The following is a 22,996-nucleotide window of genomic DNA, read 5'->3' on the forward strand; positions in this document are numbered from 1 at the left end:
TACTGCAGTCCTTAGCATCTGAACATTTCTTGACAAGCAAAAGAGAAGGGGGGGAAAAAAGACACATTAATTAATTATAAAAGATATGTTTGGAGGATAACAGTTTTCCAGTTGTAGCTAGCACTGTCTTCATGAAATTCTTCAGCTGAGAAACACTCTTTAAAATCTATAGTTTTTCCTTACTGCATTCTTTTTGGTCTTAAAGAAAACCTCAACCAAAACACTAATTTTAAAAGATATCCTTGCGGGATAATGGTTTTCCACGAAGGAAAACTACTTTTTTCAGCATTAAGGCTGACCTTCTGTCCTTGCTTTTGTATTGTTTTCCCTCTGACTCAGCCCATCCTTTAATAAATTTCCACAGACATCATCCAAGAGATGCAGAATCAGTCTTGATTGTGGGGGAATTGCTTTGGAGAACCGATTTCTCCAGAGCTTAGAGGGGTTCTGAAGTAGGTCTTGTAGACAAGCAAGTTCTCACCTAACGGTGATAGCAGAGACAGGGTGGTGGTGCTTGGGCCATACCTGCACTGAGTGCTGCTTCTCTACAAACCGTTTGCTTAGCGCTGGAGGATACATGATAGAGGGAACTCATCCATGTCTTGCTGACACCCCCTCGCTCCCAGGAAACTGTGGGATATAGTGCTGGACATGACGTTACCTTGGGTACATGACAGTCAGCCCCTAACCAGGCTCTGTTGCGTGGGCCTAGGTGGCACTCGGTGTCAGATGTGGTAAGATATCAACTTGTGGTAATTGGGGCACCTGCGGCAAAGGTTTCCACTCCTCTTCTCCTCCCAGTCCTGTCTGACTTTATGGATGATGCTTTATTATTTATTTATTTATTTTGCCTTTATTTTTATTTTATTTATTTATTTTTTTAATCAAATGAGAGCAATTAAAAGAGATGATGATGATGATGATGGTGGGCTTGTTGGAAAAATCTGTTAGTGTTATGGTGTCTGAGTGTATGACTGGCAGGGCCTAGGAGCAACTCCATCAGAAAGGTACTTTTCTACTTTTTTCCTTGCAGAGTTCTAGGCAGAGGCTGGCGCTGGAGTTGGCTGTCATGTCCAAGTCTGTCAGCTTTTTTTGTTTGAAACAGCAAGGGTAAGATGAACTGCAGGGTAAGATGGGCTGTTTTTGAATACAGTAGTCCAGTTATGATACCACTTCTTTTTTCCCCCCTTTTCTTTTGGTTTCCTTCCCTTTTCTTTTTTTTCCTCCCCCTCACTCTCTTCCCTTTCTGTTATTTTTATTTATTTATCTATTTATTCCTTCTTTCTTTCATTTTTATTTTTGGCATTGACGTTGAGAGTTTGGCATAATCTTTTGTTTATATGAAGATGTGTTACCTTGCTGGACCAGTTCCTTAAATATTTCAACCTAAACACTGAAATTTAACGAGAATAAAATAGTCCATCTTGCCTTCATTCCATTTTACCCAGAAGATTTCAAAGCAATCCTAGTGACGGATTAACAGAAGCTGATTGTTTCAGTACAATGGTACAGTGGATATGAAAAACTGCCTCTAAGAAAACAACTTTCTGGATAATTAAAAAAAAAAATAATTAAAAACCTTATATAAAGTCCTTACAATGAAGCCTGAAATTGTTTATTTGGCAGCATTAAAAATTCCATTCCATTGGATTCTAATATTATGGCTCAAAACCCATATGCGCTCACTCTATGATAAATATTTATGGTTCAAATTGCATTGAATTTTGCTTTTCTTCTCTTTTTAGTAATTAGGCACGAGAGGAGTTCTTGTGCTTCAATCTGTTTCATTAGACTCCAAATTAGCATTGATAATTGTGCAAATTGCTGTACAGCGTCTCTCTCTCCCCCTCCATCCTTTCGAGCCATGAGCAGGCAACTCCAGCAATGCATTATGATTTATCTTTATCTAGTTTATGCATAGTGGTCTAATATTTTCATTGCTGCTCTATCAAATTAAGTGTGTGGCATAGCCACCCATGTTTATCTGAAATTGTGGGGCCAACTATAGAGATGGGAGATGCTCTTCACTTGTTAAAGCTAGCAGCCAATAAGCGATGGCAAAGGACAAAAGCTTGCTTGTAACGCTCAGGTACGGAACGCTTTTGTTTCATGTCTGTTCCTTTCCTCAGCAGCTTATTTTTATTCACTTCAGTGAGCTTTTGCAAAATACTTAAATATATACATATATATAAATTTAGTGCCTTGAAGGTGAACTGTGTAAGTGCTTCAATCTTAGCATTAACTTAGAGGCTCAGTCCAGCCAGGATGTTTTTTTCCTGGAAAGCCTGCTTCTTTTCCAAGCTGCTACAATCATATTTATCTGTTTCTGGAGTTGAAGAGGTGACTGATCACTGAGTCTCCCATTACTATCTTTTGATCCCCACAGCTCCAAAAAAAAAAAAGACAAAGAAAAGAAAAACAAGGCCTTGTCTTAAGTGTAATCAGTTCTTATTTTCCATTCCAGTTGTGTGTGTTTGTACGAGCAGTACATGTGAACCTGTAGCTTTCAAGATTTTTTTGCACAGTGATTCCCTCTCCCCACTGTGGCAAAAAGTGCTGAACGCTGAGGAAAGTTTTCTTTTTTGGTTTTCTGTGCATTGGTTTCATCTTTCTCCCCTGGTTTTCGTTAGGTTCTGAGCTCATGCCCAAAGCCCTCTCCACCAGGATAGTGGGAGGCATTTGGTGGTTTTTCACACTTATCATCATTTCCTCGTACACTGCTAACCTAGCCGCCTTTCTGACAGTGGAACGTATGGAGTCCCCTATTGATTCTGCTGATGATTTGGCCAAGCAGACAAAGATAGAGTATGGGGCAGTTGAAGATGGAGCAACCATGACTTTCTTCAAGGTAAGCTTTATGTTCTCTTTGGAAAGATGCTGTGTCCCCACTGTGAAAGTTTGTGCCCCTTGCTGAGGAGCGACCGAGAGGATTCCTGCTGCTGTCAAAAGCAACTGGAAATCATCTGTTATGTAGAATAGAATAGAATGAGGGTTTGCAAGGCAGCAAAGGAACTGAATGAAAAATCTCTCATGGGAAATTAAACCATAATTTTTCAGGGTTTTTTGTTTGGTTGAGTTGAATCTGTAGCAGTGAGTTAGGTGGAGAAATCTGAACTCTTTTTTTTCAGATAGTTCTTATCTAGCCATGAACAAGAATGAGTTTTGCTGGATTGAGTTACACTATCAGTTCAATAGCATTGTACTTACCTGCAGTCTTTGTTCAAGCACCCACACTGGATGGCTGCTTGAACAAAGGATGGTATTAGCTGGAGCTGAGACAAACCTTTTGTACTTCACATTTTGCAGAAAATGTTAAGGGAAATTTGGAGTTCATGTGGAAAGTTCTGGTGCTTCCAGGTTTTCTATTTTAGTAACAACTTGAGGGGAATAGTAGAACTGAAAATGTCATTAAATGCCCTGCTGGATTAGAGGGGAAATCTTTCTTTTCTATCTTTATCAAGCACTTAAGTGAGCTTAAATTAGTGAGAAGGATGTGTGAGGGGAGAATTAGCGAGATGTGTGTGAAGGGAGGGAGGATGGTTCTGTAACTCCTGTTGTTTGATAGCACAGAGTTGTCTAGGATCTTCTGGGGAGAGAAGTGTTTAACAAGATTTGCCTGGTCTTAGATACACTTTGAAGACTTTGAAGTATTTTCTGGCTTTGTGAGTTATTGTGCTGTCATTTAGAAGCTTGGCAGTGTCTGTTACACCGGCATTCAAAATTAGACAGAGAGGGGTCCAAGGCGCCTTGTAAACTGGTGCAGAAATTGAAGGCTGTGCTCCGTTCCTCTCATTTGTGCTTGGAGAGTACAAATTTGTTTTGCTATCAAGCCCCTGTTTAACCTGATGACCTTAGAGCCAAAGTGGACACACAGTTTTAATTAGTAAAAATAATTTTTGGTCTTTCAGCTTCTACTTGAGAATAAAAATCAATTCTGCTTCACTGTCCCAGAATATTTTAGGCTGCTTAACTTATGGCATACATTGGGAAGGTTCTGAGTGCTTTCCCCAGAATACTTATTGGAAAAGGAGCTGATGAAATTAATAGAAGTAACCAATCAATTAGACAGTTCTTGGTGTCAAGAAATATGTGAAGCAGTAAAAAGAAACAGCACTGAAACTTTTTAAAGACTGAGGTTTTGAAAAGAGTCAAAAGGATTTACGCCTGAGGGCCTGAAGAGTTGACAGAAGGCATTTATTGAGTTACCAGAAACATTGCAGGGCTTTAATTTCAATTTTGCCTGTCAGGAAGCTTTGAACTTGTTCTAATTCAGATTTGAACTGTGGACTCTGAATATTCGGAGGCAAGGTTAGATTTGCGATGTCATTCCTTCTACTTGCCAGAAGCATTTTTCTCTCCATCTTCTTAATGTTTAGCTTTCCCTCTCCCCACACTTCATTTTCACTCTTATTTGCTCTTTTCCCCTTTATTTGGGGTTTTAAAGTGTACAGAGACTTTCTCTGCATGTTCTCTCCTTTGCATATCCATCTTCTGCTCCTTTTTCTGCCCAACTCCTTCTCTCTGATTGTTCTTCTCTTTCTCTAGGTATATTTTGTGTTTATCTGGTATAGTGTATCAAAGAACTAGAGCATTTATTTCTAATGAAACAGCAATTGCACATCCTGCATAGAATGCTTGTAGTTGAAATAAGCTAGGCTTACACACAGCAGTTATGGTATTAGATCACATAATGTGATACTGCTTTTAGTACATTAATATATCCTCCTCCTTTGCTGAGAGTGAAAAAGAGAAGTCAGAACAAAACGCAGGATTTCTTTATTCAGTTGATTAATTTTGAGTCAAATTAGGGTTATTCTGTTGAACAAACATATTTTCTGAGCTCTATGTGTGAACAGATCTTGATTAGTAAGTGTTTTGTGACATGGAAATGCACTGATAGTTAAGAACTTCTGTTCCAGATAGCAACCAAATTAATCCAAATCTCTTTCTGGTGTTTGCCATCTTATCTATTAGTACATAAATTAATTGGTGTTATTAACATAATGGAATGGATCCAAACTGAAGCAGGAGAAGTAGCTACAACTGTTCTTGTGGTGCAAGAAACAAGCAAAAATCATGCCTCAGAAGAAAAATAACTGGAAACTGTGTGATCTCATTTGATTGATTCAGTGTCTGAAGCAACTTCCAGGTGGAAATTAAAGCTTGCTGCTTGTAGAGGCAATTCACTAGAGCTGCCAGTGTGAGAAATAAAAGCTTATTATATGTATATTGCATGAAATATAAAGCAAAACATTGGTATAGTGTCTGTCTGACAGAGTAAGCTGTCTGGCAAAATCAGGTAATTTAACCTAATGAATTTGAGTTACCAGAAAACAGAATGCTGCTGCTCTGGTCACCACAATATAGCTGTGCTTGTGTGTTTTCACAATATGCTTCTATTTTGTATCAGCAAATTACCTTAGGAATGTAATTTCCTCACATGAAGAAAAGGGAAATAAAGAAGCTCTTCTAAAATAAGACTGTAACTGGGATTGCCTTAGAAAGGGAGTACTAGAGCTGAGCAGCTCATAGACACTGCTACTAAATAACAATGTAAAAAGCACCAAAGAACAGGAAATTGATGAAGGAAGACAAAAAAATAGCTGAAGAATAAAGTGGCATAAATGACACTGGAAGGAAACAGTGCAGAAAAGTAAAGATGGTATGGAAAAGACAGAAGAGTAGTGTACATTTCCTTCACTGTGTGTAAGAAAATAGAAGGGATACAGAGTCACATTTTTAATTGATTTCAGAAGACTTTCTATCAGTAAGCTAAAGGAGGCTTTTAAGTGGTATACTTTCTCTTTTCTGATAGACAAATGAATTGGAAGTAGGAAGTGATGCTGCCTTTTTATGGTGGCATTATGGAAAATATTAATGAATTGTGTCCTGTTCTGGTGACTGCACTTGAAAAATATATCCAAAACTGGAAAGAGTTCATTAAAGGTGGAAGAATGTCTGTGGGTCTGGAAATAAGCATTGTAGTTAGAGGCTAAAGAAGATCAGTCTGTTTAATCTGCTGAAGAGAAGGTTAAGAGGTGACTTGACCATGGTCTGTAAGTGCCTTAATGGAAATGAGACTTTTGACAGTGGATGGCTGTTTAATCTAGCAGAAAAAAGGCATAATGAGAGGTAGTGTTTCAGAGCTGGAGTCAGGCAAATGGAGACTAGAACTAAGGTGCATGCTTTTAAGTGCGAGAGTGATTAACCACTGGTACAGCTGATCAGGGCTGGGCTGGATTCATCCATCATATGCAGCCACGGTGAGGAAAATAGATACAAACACCTTTAGAGACACTTTTGATTTAGAGACTACTCAATGAAGTAGCTAGCAGCCATTAGAGAGGAGCTCAGTTCACATTTTAGTGGTCCCCTCCTACCTCAAAAAAAAAACCTACCCGAGCATGGGGTCTGGGTGGAGCTGCCCAAAGATGATGGAGAGGATAAATCTGTCATCTGTGTGTATGTTTTTCCTTATCTGCTTTGTCTTGCTTTAATGAGAGTGGAGTGAGTAAAACAGTGGCACTGTGTTACAACAAGAAATGAAGGCGCCAGATGGTTTCCTAATGTTAAATGAAATTATCATGTCTTGGTAATAGTTATTAGTTTGACTCACAGCGAGGCTCGGTGGCTGCCCATGAGACTGGCAGTAATTGCTGCATAAATTAGTTATGCAGCAGGCCAGTGAATTCTTTCTTCTGCAAAACTTTGGAGCCTGGCCAGAGCCATGTGGTGCTAAAACAAAAAGTGGGATTGTTGAAGGAGAACCTAAATGGCAATCAGACCAAGAACCTGCACCTTAAAATCTGGTGGAGTTCAAATCTTGAGGAGCACAGGGGAGAGCTGTGGAAGATTCCTGAGAAAGTTTGAAGCTGTGAAAAAGGAAAACTGTGGTCTCCAGAGGTTTAATGCAGAAAATCCCTGAATATCTCTGGTTGGAAGAGAACATCAAGATGATCCCATCCAACCTTTGAGCCAGGACTTCAAGGTCACCACTGAACCATGTCCCAGAGCACCAAGTCCGCATGCTGCTTAAACACCTCCAAGGATGCTGACTCCACCACTGCCCCGGGCAGCCTGTTCCAACATTTGATAGCCTTTCAGTGAAGAAACATTTCCTGTTACCCAGCTTAAACTTCCCCTGGCACAGCTTGCATCCATTTCCTCTAGTCTTGTTGCTCGCCACCAGAGAGAAGAGGCTGTCACTCTCCTCTCTCCAATCTGCAATAAATACAATCAAATAAATGCACATGGGAAAGGACACACACAGAACCTGTAGCTGCATGCTGCAAATCCAAGCTCGGGAAGTTTAGCAGTGCCTGTGAATTATTTGGTGGAATGGCTGCAAGCCAAAGATGAAAGAAACACCACTTCTGAGCTCTCAAATATCTGCTGACTGACAGTGACCCATGGAAAACAACTTTTTGAGTTCCAGCCTCCATGTTCTGATCTGGATAGTGCTTTAAAAAATGATGGCTAGCAGATACTGCAGAGACAGGTTGAGTTTGCTTGAAAGTTGCATTTGTAGATCAGTATCCCTTGAATTTAACAAACACAGACTTGTTCTCATGCACAAAAACACATGGTAGTGTTGATTAAAGAAGGAGCTGAAAGGGAATTGAGTATAAATACCATGAAAGGGAATTGAGTATAAAGACCATGTAATCTCCTTTTCATCTTGATCGTCACAGTTTGTGCCTGTCTGCTGGAAACACGTGCAGTCAAGATGCGTTGTTTCCCCTTTTGCAGGATCACCATTACCAAAACACTTAGGCAGAGTCGCATGGTCTGTGGTCACTCTATGCACTTAAAAGCACAGAATCTGCAATGACAGCCTGTGAGAATGAGATACAGGCTTTGGCCAAAGCCTCACTGAGTTCTGAAACTTCCTGCTTTAAAGGATGAAGGAAGCACAGTGGAGGTAGGTAGGTTAGATGATGCATTAACACAGACTATAAGGAGAGCAGCAGAGCATTTGAATTCTAAATGGAAGAAATTCAGATAAATTTGGTCCCAAGCACTTTGAAGTGAGCTGTCTGTCTTTGGAATCTGAGGGCAGAAAGCAGAACTAATTCACATAAAGGGCTTCATTCCAACCAACTCTCTAGGTGCTGGGACAAAGTGACTGAAATGGTTTAATGCTGCCTTGACCCTTGCTCCTTCTCTGGGGTTGTCAGAGCCATTACCGTTCCTGCAGTAAATAAGGACATATGTTTGGCTCTGCTGCAGCTCAGTGCTGAAGCACAAAACTGAAAAAAAGATGGAATGTGGTAGAAACCTTTTCACCCTTACCTTTGTCCATGCCTGTGCCTTTTCACTTCCCTTTCTCCATTCTTCAGTCCTTCTGCTCTTTCCCTCTTAATTCTGCATCGTGCACTGAAAAGGATGAACACAAGGACTAGTCAAATCTGCAAAGATTTATTCTCTATTGTGCCTTATATCCAGACAGCTGAGTCAAACCTGATGTTATACAGATGTTGTTCAGACCACACTTTGCCTCCTGAACTGTGTCAGGATATTTTACCAGCAGAAGAGGTTCTAGCAATTGCAGCTGATTCAGAGGAATGGTATAATCCAGAGATTCAGAAAATCATTTTGTGCTTAAGCCAAACCAATCTGACTATTTGTATTTTAGACTATACTGTGGTGGTACTGAAGACAAGAGCAATAGTGGCTTTTTCCTTTGAGTCCATCACTATTAATCACTGCATGTTGCTTCTGATCATATTTCTCAGTACCTCTCATTTTGTTCTTAGATTAACACAAGCCAGGCCAGCTGCAGGTAGTCCAATGTCTTCTGCCTTCGGCCTCGAGGTCTTTTGGCTGCATGTATCCCCAGGCTGTGGCAAGAGTCAGTCCAGCTTTCTGATCCAACTGAAAAGGAATCTGTGATTGTGGCACATTTAGTTTTCAGATATACAGAGCTGCAATGATGTTTAGATTGCCAGAACTGCTGCAAGGAGAGCAGAGTGTCCCTTTCCGTGTCAGGGTGATCCTGCATCACCCTGCTAAATGGGGGAGCCACTGGGAATCCACATCCTTTGGGAAGCAAGTTCTGTTGCTGCATTTTGAGGTGTAGGGAGGAGTAAATCAACGGCAATGCCATTGCTGACACTTCCAGAATGTGTGTTGTCCTTACATACTGTTGTAGGGTTTGTCTTTACTGCTAAGTCATTTATTTCCTTCCTCTCACCTGAAGTGCTTCACTTTCTGGCCCCTTTAGAGCCTGTAACGGCACTGCTGGCAGGATCAAATGTAAGAGTATGACTGAACTGTGGGTTCTGATCAAGGCTTTTCTTCAGCAATGTATATCCTAATTGCTTCCTAGCCTTATCACCTTTCTCTCCTTCTCTTGCTGCTTTGCCCCAGGAGGCAGGGCAAGGGAACTTTCCTTTTCTCTTTTCAGCTTTTTTTTCTCTTTGTGTCTGTCTTCAGATTGTGAGAAAGGGAACTGAACTAGATCACAGAGAATCCTTCAGCTGCAAATAGCATTCTGTATGAAAGACAGATAGCAGAGTTAAGTTTTGTTTAGGAAATTGAGAGTACAACTGGGAACTTTAACTATCAGTCTGGGGGAGGGGGGGGAGAAATCATCTTTCTCTTCAAAGCCAATAGATCTACCACCAAGTAGCCATGTAAAGTTTGCAGATCTGATCTGTGACTCATGCTGGGAATGTGAGTCAGAAACAATTCCCCAGAGTGAACTATGTCTTGGTTCAGCCAGCTTTGTGCGAGATCCTGCCACGTGAGCAACCTGCAGTGGTGAGTTCCTGCCCACTGAAGCAGCCTGAAAGCCTCCATTCCTTAGCAGAGGTGAGCTGCTTCTGCCTTGTCAGTTTATATACGACCCTGCTGAGGTGTTGTCCAACTGCATTAGCACTGCTTTGTTTAGAAAATATTTCCAGTGCCAGGCCTGCTCAGGATGCCACATAAAGTCTTATTACAGTGACTAATTTCCTCTCCAGTTATTCATTGCTCCAAAGAGGATGCTTGTCGAGATGGGTGAAAGCATCCTTTCTGCAACACATCTGTGGTAAGAATTACAGAAGCTTGCCTGCCTGTGGATGCCTTCAAGCAGTTTTCAGTATCCATGCATTGGTTGAACTTGTGCTTAATGTATTTAAGATCCTTGATCTGAACAACATAAGTTATAAATGTATTAATAAAAACCATGCTAAACTCCACTAAAGAATCCTAGCACTGTGAAATTATATAGGTAGGAAAAGACCCTTCAGATGGACTCCAGCTGTGAACCTAACACTACCAAGCCCACTACTAAACCATGTCACTAAACACTACATCTGCAGGTCTCCTAAATACCTCCAGGGATGGTGACTCCAAGCACTTCCCTGGGGATATTTGTCCTACTTCAGATTATTGGCTTAAAAGTTGTGAAAAGTTTCTTGCCTTGCCTGTTGGCACTGAAGTGAACACACACACCCACACCCCCCCACACACCCACAAAAAATCAAAGAGAAGAAAATTTTCTTTGAAATCCTAGGAAAAAGTTCACCACTTGGCTTCCACTCTGAGCTGGGCTAGGGCCACAATTCTGATCTCTGTTTGCAGAGATTGAACTGGGCACAATGAGGGCTCTAAAAGCAAGCCAGGAATTGCAAAAGTTGTTTTTCAACCCCCCCAAAAATAACAAGCTATAAACATTCTCCACCACTGTACTTTGCTCCTGTGACTCCATATGCTTGATCACATTAGAGGTTGAGTACATTTATCCTCCACCAGCAGGGCAGATGTCGCTGTCTCATCTGCTGGATGGCTTGTCATCTCTCTTTCTTTTTTTTAACATTTATGAGTCCAATTAAATCCTTTTAAATTAAATTAGGGTGACAGGCACAGGCTTCTCGATGTGTGCACCCGTGATGTGTTTGCATTGTTTGCATATTTTGTTGGAAGGATGTGGTAATTTTGATGCATTCTATGCCAGAATGTTCATGGAAACTTTGCTTTGAAGGATACACTTCAGCAAACTGGGTCAGCTGATGTTAATCAAGCAATGCTGTTTGCTGCTCTTTCCTGGGTTGTGAAAAGAATGGCAAGAACAATTGAGGAAAAGAGTTGGCATAGGGAAGTGTTAGAGCGTGGGATCCCCTTTAGCCTTGAAGACAACACAGCAGTGTTGATTCCTGTTTCTTTTAATTGCATGGTCGAGTTCTGTCAATGTGTTTGGGTTCCTGCATGGATGGGAGGGGTTAGAAGGCTGACCCTGCAGGAGTGCCAGCCTTGTTTACAGACAAAAGAGAATCTGCCCACATCCAGAACAAATATATCCCCTAACAGCTTCTGAGTTTGTAATTAACTTTGGCAAATTCAGGGCTTCTTGGGCAGAATGTGCAAAACCAGAGGGCAAATTATTAAAGAATAGAACAGAAGCTTGCAATTGGAAGGGTCTGATCATCCAGCCCAACTGCCTGGCCAAAATTAGGGGTGTTGTCCAAATGCCTTTTAAACATCAAAAGACTTGGGGCATCAATGATCTCTTTAGGAAGCCTGTTCCAGGCTTTGAAAGCTAGCTTAAAAAATGTTTAAAAAATCATGACTTCTGACTCAGTATTTTGAAGCAGGGATTTTGAAGAGGATATAAATTATAGAGAGAAATCTTTATTAGAAAGTAATGGAAAATGCACACAGGAACCTTTATATGGCTTCAAGTACATCGTTGTGATGCATTATGCCTGCCAGTACCTGAAGGGATCCAACAGGGATGCTGCAGAGGGACTTTGCAGGAGGGTGTCTAGAGACAGGACAAGGGGGAATGGTTTGAAGCTGAGGGAGAGCAGGGTTAGGCTGGATCTTAGTAAGAAGTTCTTCAGTAGGAGGGTGGTGAGACTCTGGAATATGTTGCTCAGGGAGTTTGTGAATGCCTCCTCCCTGCCCATGGTGGGGAGGTTGGAGTAGATCTCTGAGGCCCCTTCCAACCTGAGCCATTCTATGACTTGATCTTCAATTTGAATCTGCAGTACTTTTGGTCATGCTGCTGTCTCCCACAGCATTATAAATGAGGGCTATTAGCTAATCAATATTACTTACCATCTTCTTTTCAAATTCTCTATTTCCTCAGCATAGTTTGTGTCAAGAAGAAACTCTTTTATTTTGCTTGGGGTGGGGAAATAAACCAACCCAAAAGTGACTCTTTGATGTCTTTGTATTCAAGGACAGCAAAACAAATGCAGTCTTTGTTCTGGTATTTTCTAATGTGCATTATGGATGTGTAAATACATGTTTGGTGGTGGTTTAAGTGATGACTAATTTCAAACTTATTTCCATAGCAAATTTTGAGCTGTGTTTCTCAAGTGGGATGCAGAATGACTCCTCATTTGCTTAAAAAATTCAGAGCTGGACCTACTTTGCATAATTTTACATAGGCAATGGTTCAGTAGAAAGGGAACAAGGGCTCTTCTCCTCCACATACACACATGTAAACGATGACTCCGTGTCTGCATAATCTGCACGCAGCTCTTCCCCCGAAGCTATAGGAAACACGGTGGTGTTTTTGTTGAGGAGCAAGTAGTGTCGTTTGAAGAGAATTGCCTCCTCAGACACTCCGCAGAAGTGCCAAGTCCTTGCGATCAGTGGGGAAACAGCAGACGCGAAGGTTAGTTGGCATCAAAGAATTTAAGCAGAAGACTTTCCTCTGGGAGAGGAAGTGCTTCATTACACTTCATCTGTGCTAAGAATATTGGATCTATCAAGCCTTCAGAAAATGAGTATATGATGGCTTTCATGGCTCCAGCTCTGAAAGAGTCACTTCAATAACAGACAAAAAGTTAGATAGATGCCCACCTGGGGAATTGTTCTAAGTGATTAGGATTTTATTAGTTTTAAACTGGGTTGCTGCAATTTCTTCTCTCTCTGAAGAGAGCAAGTCCAGTGTGATTACTCTGGGACAAGAGCTGGCTCCCCAAGTGATCACTCTGCAGTAGAGGAGTGCAAGTGCTGCGTTTGGAGCATGTTCATAGGAAGCAAACATGTTAACATTTCTCTAGAGTGTAAATACTTACAGGCTCTTGTTCAGGAAATTCTTTGTGTTGAGGCTAGCTTGGAGATTTTTTTGTTTGTTCCTTTTTCTGAACAGTGTAATCAATTTTTCAAAGCTTGTCCATGCAGGAACTGCTGCAGAAAAACTGAGTTTCAGCACATCAATCAAGTGGCTACTCTTTAGAGAGAGTGTCCTACAGGGAATGGCAAATGGGGAGAGGCAGTAAAGAGAGTGATGTTAAGCTGACAAGCCGGTGGATCGTGGATGGTATTTGTCAGTGTGAGAGCTTACAGAAGCTGATAGCAGCTGAATGCTTTTCAGAGCTAGCTGTAAAAATGAGCAGGTGTTAGTCAGCACAGAACACTTGGAGGGAAATATTTACTGATTTCAGTTATTCACTTTGCAAACCTGTGTGAGACGTGATTTTCCAGGAGGTGAATTGGAGATTTTGTCTGCTTGAGACTTGAGTATAAAGCCCAATTCTTTCATCTTAGATCTTCCTCTGAGAATACTTCCAGTTACAGGGATGGGTGTGTTTCCTATAGCATAGTGAAACAAGTTTTCTCACCTTATGAATCTTTAAAGTGAAATACTAGATAATGGCATTTCTGACCTTAGTTTGCTTAATTAATACTTAGAGCAAAATCTATTTATTGGCAATGTGGAGGAAGAGACAACATTAATTATACAGAAGCTCCTTTCTCACTGAAATCCAGCAGGGATTGATGATGAATGGCCCCTGGTCCTTGAGCTCTGCTGACACTAACACAGAAATAAATGCACTAGAGCACACCCTGAATCAAAGGTTGCACTGATGGCTTAGATATTGCATGCCAGAGTAGAATCTGATTTGCTGAGCGCTCTGCAGTGCTTCAGCTTCCCATGCCTCCAAAGTTCACGAGGGGCCTTGACATTAAGAGCTGAAATGAATGTCCCATCCCCTCTTTTGTCTTAAAATGCTGTGTAATGATTTTTCCAAGCAAGTTGCTTCTGCTTTCAGTGCTTACAGATACATTTGGCAACAAGAGAACATGATTCTGCTTTAAAGTGAAGCTGAGGCATTCCTGTCATGCAGTAGCCCAAGACACTAAATATTTTGTGCCTGAATAAACATAGTCAAAAGCACCATTAAAAAAAAAAAAATCTATTAAATCATCTCTTACCTTTTGGCAGTTTTGCTGCTTTTCAACAACAGTTTATCAAAGCAAGCAAAACAGAGGTGGCAATAAAACTCAGAACTGTATCTAACCTGCAAATTTACAGCCTGGGCTTTATTAGGCTTTTAGTTTAGGCAGTAAATCCATATTAGTAATGCAGAGAATAACCTTATGTAATTACACTGAAAAAGTTAAATGCCAGCTTCTTGAGGGTGTGAAAAACTTTAAGCAGTTGAGGTAGAAATCATCAGCTTGCCTTGTCTGATAGGCGTGGACATAAACTTTTGTTCAGCTGCTCTACTACAATCCTATTCAGGAGGGTCAGGGATATACTAGAGTGTCCAGGGGAGGCTGTGGGGATGATGGAGCAGAACATCTGTCTGATGAGGAAAGGCTGAGAGACCTGGGGTGGTTGTGCCTGGAGAAGAGAAGAGCAAGAGGAGATCCTATTAATGTTTGTAAATACATGAAGGGTGGCTCTCAAGAAGGGGTCAGGCTCTTTTCAGTGGTGTCCTGTGATAGGACAAGAGGCAACAAACACAAACTGAAACCCAGGAAGTTCCACCTCAACTTGAGGAAAAATCTTGCTGTGAGGGTGAAGGAACCCTGGAGCAGGCTGCCCAGAGAGGTTGTGGAGTCTCCTTCTCTGGAGTCTTTTCAGGAGCTGTCTGGATGCATTCCTGTGTGACCTACCCTAGGTGATGATGTTGCTTTGGCAGGGTGCTTAGATGTGATGATCTTCAGAGGTCTCTTCTAACCCTTACCATTCTATGAATGCTTCTGTACTTGCTCAAAAATGAGACACTTGCAGGGTCAGGACACCTCAGGGTCAGGAGTGCCTGTGAGTGAAGATGTCCTGTGAGTACACCGAGGCCTCTCCAGCTGGTCTAACATCTGTTCCTGTAATCAGGCAATGACACCCCTTCTCTATCTTTAGTTCACTTACATCTCTTTAATGAAAAGCACTGAGTATTGTACTTTCCTGAGTGGGAAAATAGGGTGTGAAACCATGTTTTCTAACTGTTTGCATCAATCCCATTCAAATTAGCATTTTGCAAGCTATTAAAACAAACAAACAAAGATAAAAAAGGGAAAATCCCTGTAGACCAAAATCAGAGACAATATTTGATTCCCCCTACAGGTAAGGGGTCTCATTTATTAAATACTTGCAATTTAGCTCATTAGACTCTGCAAGCTGCAGTAAACTTCACTGGAGGTCTCCTGACAATTTCCTAACGACAGTGAAGCATTTTGTGTGGTTACCAAAAGAATAAATTGAAAAGAGTGAAGTTAAACTTCTCCCACCCCCCACAGGGAGCTAACTATGTTGTAGCGAGGCAGTAAATGATGAGCAATAGAATGGCTTCCGAGCTCATCCTTAAGTGCATGGCTGCAGCCAGGTGCTGTGAAGAGAAATGTTGATCAGAGGACTCTGATTCTGTGGTTAGTGTGAGACAACTTTTAATCATCATCTTAAACTAAGAAGATGTTTGTGATAACCCCATGCATTATCAAAACAGGAGGTGAAACTCTGTATACTTTATTAATGAGAGTGGTTTTAGTGCTGCCTTTTCCTGAGCCCTGAACCTTGCATCCTTGTGTGACTGACTCCCAGTGCATGGTGCTGAAATTTTCCAGTTAGATGGATGGCTATTAGAGCAGATCATTCATTTGCAGTTGTGTTCTTCCATGTACAGTTACCAAAAGCTCTTTCCTCTGCATTTTTACTTAAACTAATACACTCAGAGAACCTCTTTGCCAGAATGTTTTCTGCTAAATTGGTCAACAGAAGAGACATGAAAATTCCCTGCAGGATATGCACAGATTATTGATGCAGAATTATACAGAAGCAAAACAGCAGTGCTGGTGTCACCAAATGCCATCAAACATTACATCCTGGCTGTTATTAAATTAATTTTACTTTACTGAAGCAAGGACCTAAAAGCATCTGGGATTTGAAAGATCTCAGGGAACACATAAATGCTTTTCTATATTAATGTGTGTATAAGAGGCATATAACAATGCTAGAGTTGTCTAACCCTTCCCTTAGCTCCTTTGTGACATCTTCTGAACCATAACTCCCTTTTTGGTTTGATGAGGTTCAGCTCTGTCTTCTGGTTTTCTGCACGGTCCTGATTGCTCCAGGTCATCTTGGGACAATCTGAAAAATGAAGTCTTAAAGTAGAGCTAATTCTTGTGAGTAATTGTTGCTTAAATTCTACCTTATAGAGAAAATTGGATTTGTTCTACACTACTGTCAGAAATAAAATACCACACACCAGTGCACTTTCTCATGACAACAGCATCTTGTTCTCTCCTCTCTTTACCAGACAATTATATCATGCTCATTTCTATGCTAACTCCAGAGACTTGCAGCTCAATTACTGCCTAACTATCAGACAAGTGAAAGTGGCTCCTATTGTGTGGGGCTTTTTCTGCTGTTTGATTTCCACTCTTTTCCATTTGTTTGTTTCCTGGTAGTAGTGTGGATGTCTGTTAAAGCTAGGGGGCAATTCAAACAGTTAAAATCTAAGTGGAATTGGCTGTTTGCTGCAATTCATAAAAGGCACAAACCCCTGAATTAGAATCCCTGCCATTCACAAGCTGAGATGATGAGGCTGTAGATGCTCTGAAGCATCAGTGATTTAATTTTCATGTGGTGACAAGACTTGCCCTTTGCAGTGGAATCCCACATGTTAATGTGATTATCTGGGTACCATTTTCTGCTCTAAGCAGTTAGTCAGCTTTCACATCTCCAAATATCTTCCTGTCATGGAAAGAGTTTTATGCTTTTTCCCTTGCATGGGCCATCTGGGGTCTTAACAGCTTGCTTGCCTCCAGCTCTTCTGGTTACTTCTTCAGCTCTGTATTAATGCAGTGAGGTTGTGCATGCACAAAATATAGAGCTGCTTTATTAAAGAGGCAGCTGCACAGTAGCAAACAGCTCTCAACCACACAAACAACTATGCAAACAAAATAATAATCCAAAAAGGCTACAGAAAAAATCCCACCCACATAACCCAGCCACAGGGAAACAAACAAGCAAAAGCCAAACCCCAAACCTAACCTGAAAAAGACAGGAATGAAATGAGCACTCAGATGTTACACAGCATGCTGAACCTGTAACCATTTAATCAGTACTTTAAACCAAGTTGTGACTAGAAAACCTGAAGTTTGGGCCTGAGCAGCTCCCAATTCCCTGGAACGTGACATGGTCACTCTTGTAAAGCTTTGAATTTTATTCTTTCAGGTAGATTTTGGCTATTTGTGATTTAATCCCTGCTAAGCAGGTGCAAGTACCTGGAGATTTCAGATCTCCACAGTCCTTCCTGCTTCAGTCATGAGCATGTATCTGGGATTTTATTTCAAGATGTGCAAATTGGAAGAGATTCATAGGATGGTTTGGGTTCAAAGGAACCTTGGAGGTCATCCAGTTCCAACCCCCTGCCATGGGCAGGGACACCTGCCACCAGCCCAGGGTACTCAAGTCTTCATCCAACCTGGCCTTGAACACCTCTTAGGGAAGGGACATCCACAGCCTCCCTGGGCAACCTGTTCCAGGGTCTCACCACACTCACAGGAAAGAATTTCTTCCTAATCTCCACTCTCAGTCTCCCCTCCTCAAGCTTAAAGTGTTGCCGCTCATCCTGTCCCCACAAGCCTTGTAAAACATCCCTTCCTAGCTTTCTTGTGGATCCCCTTCAGGTACTGGAAGGCTGCTCTAAGGTCTCCCTGGAGCCTTTGCTTCTCTTTGGTGAACAGCCCCAACTCTCTCAGCCTGTGCTCACAGGGGAGATTCTCCAATCCTCTGATCTTCATGGGCACCATTGGACTTTACTCCAGCAGCTGGACGCTGGGGTGCACCAGAACTGAATGCAGAACTCCAGGTGGGGTCTCACCACACCGAAGTTGAATAATTTTCAAGCTAAGGGAAGCATTTCCCTGCTTTTGCAAGGTTACAGAGCTGATTGTTTTAAAAGGAAGTTCTCTAGAGAGGGTGAATTTGTGTTTTGAACAGGATGCTCTTTAAGGCAAGAGTTACCTATTATGCATGCGAGTAAAAACAAGCAGCTTCAAGTGGAAAGGGAAATACCTCATTTCTTTACTTCCTGTGGTTAGCTGCTTCTTCCTTAGATGCTTTAATTTTTCTGGCTGCTTTTCTGTTCTAATGCTACATTTCTAGCAGGACAGCTTGATTTGAAAGGCCAGAGCAATCCTTTAAAAACAATTATGTTTAATTATATGTAAATGTTTCTTCTTACACTTTCAGACTCCAAAGGTTACATCAAGTAATGAACAAAATTTATTACATTTTCTTGGAAGGCTGTTCTCAGAATTAACTCCCAGCTGATTTTTCTTTCCTTTTCACCCCTGAAAACCAACTGTAATTAGACCATGCTACAACTTGGCTCGTTGGAACAGGCTCTTGAAACTTAGGAAGACTGAATGTGAGCAGCACACACAAGCTACAGCACAGGGCATCTGGTGTGTGTTCTGTTTTGTTGTGCTTCTGAAACTCTCAAACAGTGATTTGTTGGGCTCAGTTCTCTTTGCCAGACAATCTAGAAGGAAACTCTAAGGTTCAGGTATGCAGCATTAAAGCTGATGAGATTTCTGCCTCCAGAAGGGTTTTATGGAGGAGTTGCTCTTACCAGAGGTTTCAAATGAGCTGGCGATGTAAATAATAGTTTTGAAGTGCTGTCAAATAAGCTGACACAAAGTTATGACTTCATGTCTTTATCACTTAATATCATGGCAGGATTTTGGTGAGAATGGAAGCTTGTTTAACAAAGCCTCTATATTTTAGATCACAGCTGGTGGAACTTCCACCAGGTCTTTAATATTGATTCCACCCCCACAGCCAGCCACCTCTGTCCTTGGGCATTGTTGTCAGGGGGTAACATCTATGTTTTCCCTTTCCATCTGCCTGGCATTGATATTTGTCACAGGCAGCAGAGAGGGGCTTGTTAGGTGGCCCTAGATCAGAGCACTTTGAAAGTTCAGAAAGGGAGAGCACACCTGTGGTGATTAGCTGTCAGGCCTGAGGTTTAGGAGTTTGTTTCTTCATTCCTGAGAGTTTCTTTTGAAATTAGAGATTCTGCAGCTACAAGCAGTGACTTTTTTCTTTATTGTATTTCTGATCCCTCTGATCCCTTTGTGTCATCTGCACAGTAATGAGGTTGTTATAAACAAACTGACCAAACCCTTAGCCCTTTAGCTGCTTCTGCCAAGTCCTCTGTCATTACTGTTGTGATCATTTTGGTTTAAGTTCTTTCATTATGGTTTAAAGACCTTGCTGTCTGTGGTGTTTTCTCCCACAAATTCTCACTCTGCTGGCTGCTGTTGGGCAGGGCTCCTCCCCACCCCCCATTCTCAATATGTTATTACATATTTAAGAGGTGGTTATCATCACTGATTTGGCTTTGACCAGTGGTGGGGCAATCTTGGAGCTGGCTGGCATTGGCTCTATCAGACACAGGAACCTTCAAGCAGCTTCTCATTGAAGCTACCCCTGTAGCCCTTCCTGCTATTTCGTGGTCCTTGACTTCCTTATTCTGCTCTGGTCCTGCTGCCCAGTGGAACTAGCTTGTACTTCAATTGAGGGGTCTGCCAAAAATGGTTTCTGTGTGCAGGAAGGCAGCCTCCAACAGGGAAGCAAAAAAAAATCCCACAGTATTTCAGTGGGAAAAAATCTCATCAGTTTAGTAGGCATTGTTAGCAGATTCTTCTGGATGAATGTGTCTGACATCGCTCATCCTTCTGCCCTTGCCCATGCCATTCACCTTGCTCAGCTGCAGAGGATGGAAGCTGGTCCTCCAGCCTGACAGAGCCTTTCAGTGCATTTGGATGGGTGGGGCAGGGCTTGGGGCTGGCTGGGGCAATTGATCTCTGGAGATGGAGAGAAGCCTTTTTGCTTTTCTGTTCAACATAAAGTGGATCTCTCCAGAGATCTTAGTTTAGGATAGGTGAGTAGCTTTTAAAGCAGCAGGATTTTTCACTCTAAATGTATTTTTATGCTATTTTTGGTGTTATTTTCATACTTTTTGAAGTTTCTGAAGTTGAAAAAGCTTGTTGTTCTTTTAACCCTTTGAGGTGTGTGCCAGCTGGATCCTTCCCCCAGGTAGTTTCAGAATTTGGGTATTCCATGTCCATTTTCATTTGCCCTTTTCTAGCTGACCAAATCTGTATCTTAATTTCTGCTGGTTACCATGTGGTTAACGAGCTCAGGCCCTGCTAATATGTGAGCTTACATATATTGGCCAATTAATAATCAGAACAGAAAGTGTTTTTTCTTGTCATAAGAAGTGCTGAAGGAAGTAATCCTGGATGTATTACACAGTATTCCAATTTTAATAGCAACTGTAGTGGTGACTTATTGATTACAGAGTACTAGCATTGCATTCAGTTTTGGTGGTACTCCTCCCAAATCTACCTATCTAAAATTACTCCAATGAAATGGTACATCCATCATTTCTCCTCCTGAATACCATCTGCTCCACAGATAACTTAGGAAACTAATTGCTGCTTTAGCCAAAACACAACATTTAAATCTTCCATTGCCACCTGTCCCTGCACTCAGCAATTTCTTCAGTTTCCTGACAAAGTTTGCTTCCAATCTTGTGCAGAAATGGTGAAATCTGGCTATTTTGAACAGATCAGCGTCTGCTTCTAAGTCTTTTAAGGGCCTAACCTTCATCCTGGGACTGATCTAGAAACAGGGAACATCTTCCCTTGCTCCTACAGTGCTGTTGTAGTTTGGTTTTAGCTGGTGATTCAGTTTGTAGAAAACATATTAGGAGGAGTGTCTGAATTTTAAAAGAAGGTATTTGGTGGGGGGTGGGGGGGAATCTTTCATACATCCATGGAATGGTTTGGGTTGGAAAGGACCCCAAGATCTAGTTCCAACTCCCCAGGCATGGCTAGGGACACCTTCCACCAGCCCAGGTTGCTCAAGGTCTCATCCAACCTGGCCTTGAACACCTCCAGGGAGGGGACATCCACAGCCTCCCTGGGCAGCCTGTTGCAGTGTCTCCCCACCCTCCCTGGAAAGAATTTCTTCCTAATCTCCAGTCTCAATCTGCCCTTCTCAAGATTCAATTCATTCCTTCTCACCCAGTTTTATAACTAGCTGCTCATCTGGTCAGAAAATGAGATTTAAGACATCCAATCTGTGTGGATTACTGTGGATGGAGGAGCAAATAGATTAATAGATTAACACTCTAAGAAAAGAGGAGAAAGAAGACACTTTACACACTTGAAGTTTCAGTGTTTGCTCCACTGGAATGCATTTGTTTGATCCTAAACACTTAGTTGTTGCTCATTTTAGTGAGGTGGAGTGCAAGTGTTTTGTCTGCTCTTTGTCAGAGGGTTACATTCAGGGTGGAAACCCATTCTACACCACTTGTTTCTGCACTCATATTGTGTTAAACACGAGTTCTGTTTCTAGTTAGTCTCTTTTAATTTAGTCTGTTTAGTAACTTGAGCAGATATTCCCCCCTCTCCTCCTTGGCATGAGGTGAAAGCAGAAAAAGAGGCAGAAAACAATGAACATGAATGGGGTTTTGTTAAAAATCATTAAAAAAGAAGACAACAAAAGCAAAAAAAGAGACAAAATTGCACTTCAGAGCAAGCTATGAATTTCAGACCAACTAGGGGAGCTTTAATTTGCATTCTGCCTGTTTGAGTAATGTATTTAACACAGTAATTACTTAAGCAGTTATGTTCAATAATTGCCACAGCACATCTGCAGGGTTTAATTCCCCTGCCTTAATATCTGTAAACGATACAGTGGTTTGGTTGGGCTTTTTTTGTCCATCCCTTTAAAATCTTTTATTTCATAGAAGTAAACCTGCAAACCAACCCCCAGAAAAGGTCCAAAAAAAGGTGATTAAAAATATAGACATTAAAATACAAAGTAATTTTACTTATTGCTGGGACTCGACTGCGTTTTGCATGTAGCTGTTGTGATGCTGCATTGCTCCTATCACCACGTTGTGGAAGCACCCAGTTAGTTACAACAAACAAAATCATTAAGAAGCCTTCCAGCTGGAGCTGATTACTGCTTCCAATTGTATCCCTAAAAGGAAGTGAAGTGATGAGGAACATGCAGTTGGTAGGAATTAATCTGACCTGTGCTGGAGAAAATGTTCCTGGGCTCCTGCTTTTTCAGGGAGTGTTTTTCCTGATTGATCCAGCCCTAGAATCAGTTAATCATAGACTGAATTAATGACCCAGGTTAAGAACTGAAGGAAGCCCTTTTTGAGGTCTCAACATTTAGTCTTACAGTGTAGCTACAATTTTTTCCTGATGAAGGAATCCCAGTCAAGCAGCTGCCACTCCCACAGTCAATGTCTTGTGAGCACTTTGTAATGCTGGCAGCAAAACAGAGCTCCCTTAAGGTTTGTTTAGAACTTCTTCTTTATGCAGCACTTGGCTGCATCTTTCTTGGCTTGTCATTTCTACCTCAGAGAGAGAGCGTTCCCTTTACACCCCAAAGCTTGGTCTTACACTTCATGTATTTGACATTAAATGACATCAACATTCTTTATGACCACACCTAGCTTGTCACCTCTGTTGATATTCCATACATCCAGGATCTAAAGGCTGGTGTTAATCAACAGAATGTTTTCTGAGTGCTGGATTGTTAGCCTGCTCCACTTGCAGCATTCCTCACTGCCATTCCTTAGCTTTGTCATGGAGATGATGGCAGAGAGAGGAGCTCAGTAATCCCACAGTCAGGGACTTTTAATGACCAAATGGAAACGCCATTAAAATGCTAGCAATGGCTTGGTATAAAATCAGATGACGCAATCATTAGAATTGCAGGCTGTACTGCTTCCTATTC

At 41.5% G+C, this 22,996-nt stretch overlaps 1 protein-coding gene across 6 annotated transcripts in view; it reads left to right on the top strand.

Annotated features, from left to right (window-relative positions):
* GRIK2 (glutamate ionotropic receptor kainate type subunit 2) overlaps window positions 1–22,996 on the top strand; it is a 203,657-nt gene that overhangs the window by 136,616 nt on the left and 44,045 nt on the right. For 4 of the 6 annotated variants that reach the window (XM_068160442.1, XM_068160443.1, XM_068160444.1 and 1 more), the window contains one exon: window positions 2,631–2,848. In XM_068160442.1, the coding sequence (XP_068016543.1) occupies window positions 2,631–2,848 (218 nt within the window). Of the gene's footprint in view, window positions 1–1,033; window positions 2,849–22,996 lie in introns of those variants that run through there. The other 2 variants (XM_068160447.1, XM_068160446.1) reach the window with 2 other exon arrangements.

This window comes from Melanerpes formicivorus, unplaced genomic scaffold, assembly GCF_026170545.1.
Source record: "Melanerpes formicivorus ecotype bairdi unplaced genomic scaffold, bMelFor1.0.p_v2 SCAF_50, whole genome shotgun sequence".
NCBI classification, from domain to species: Eukaryota; Metazoa; Chordata; class Aves; order Piciformes; family Picidae; genus Melanerpes; species Melanerpes formicivorus.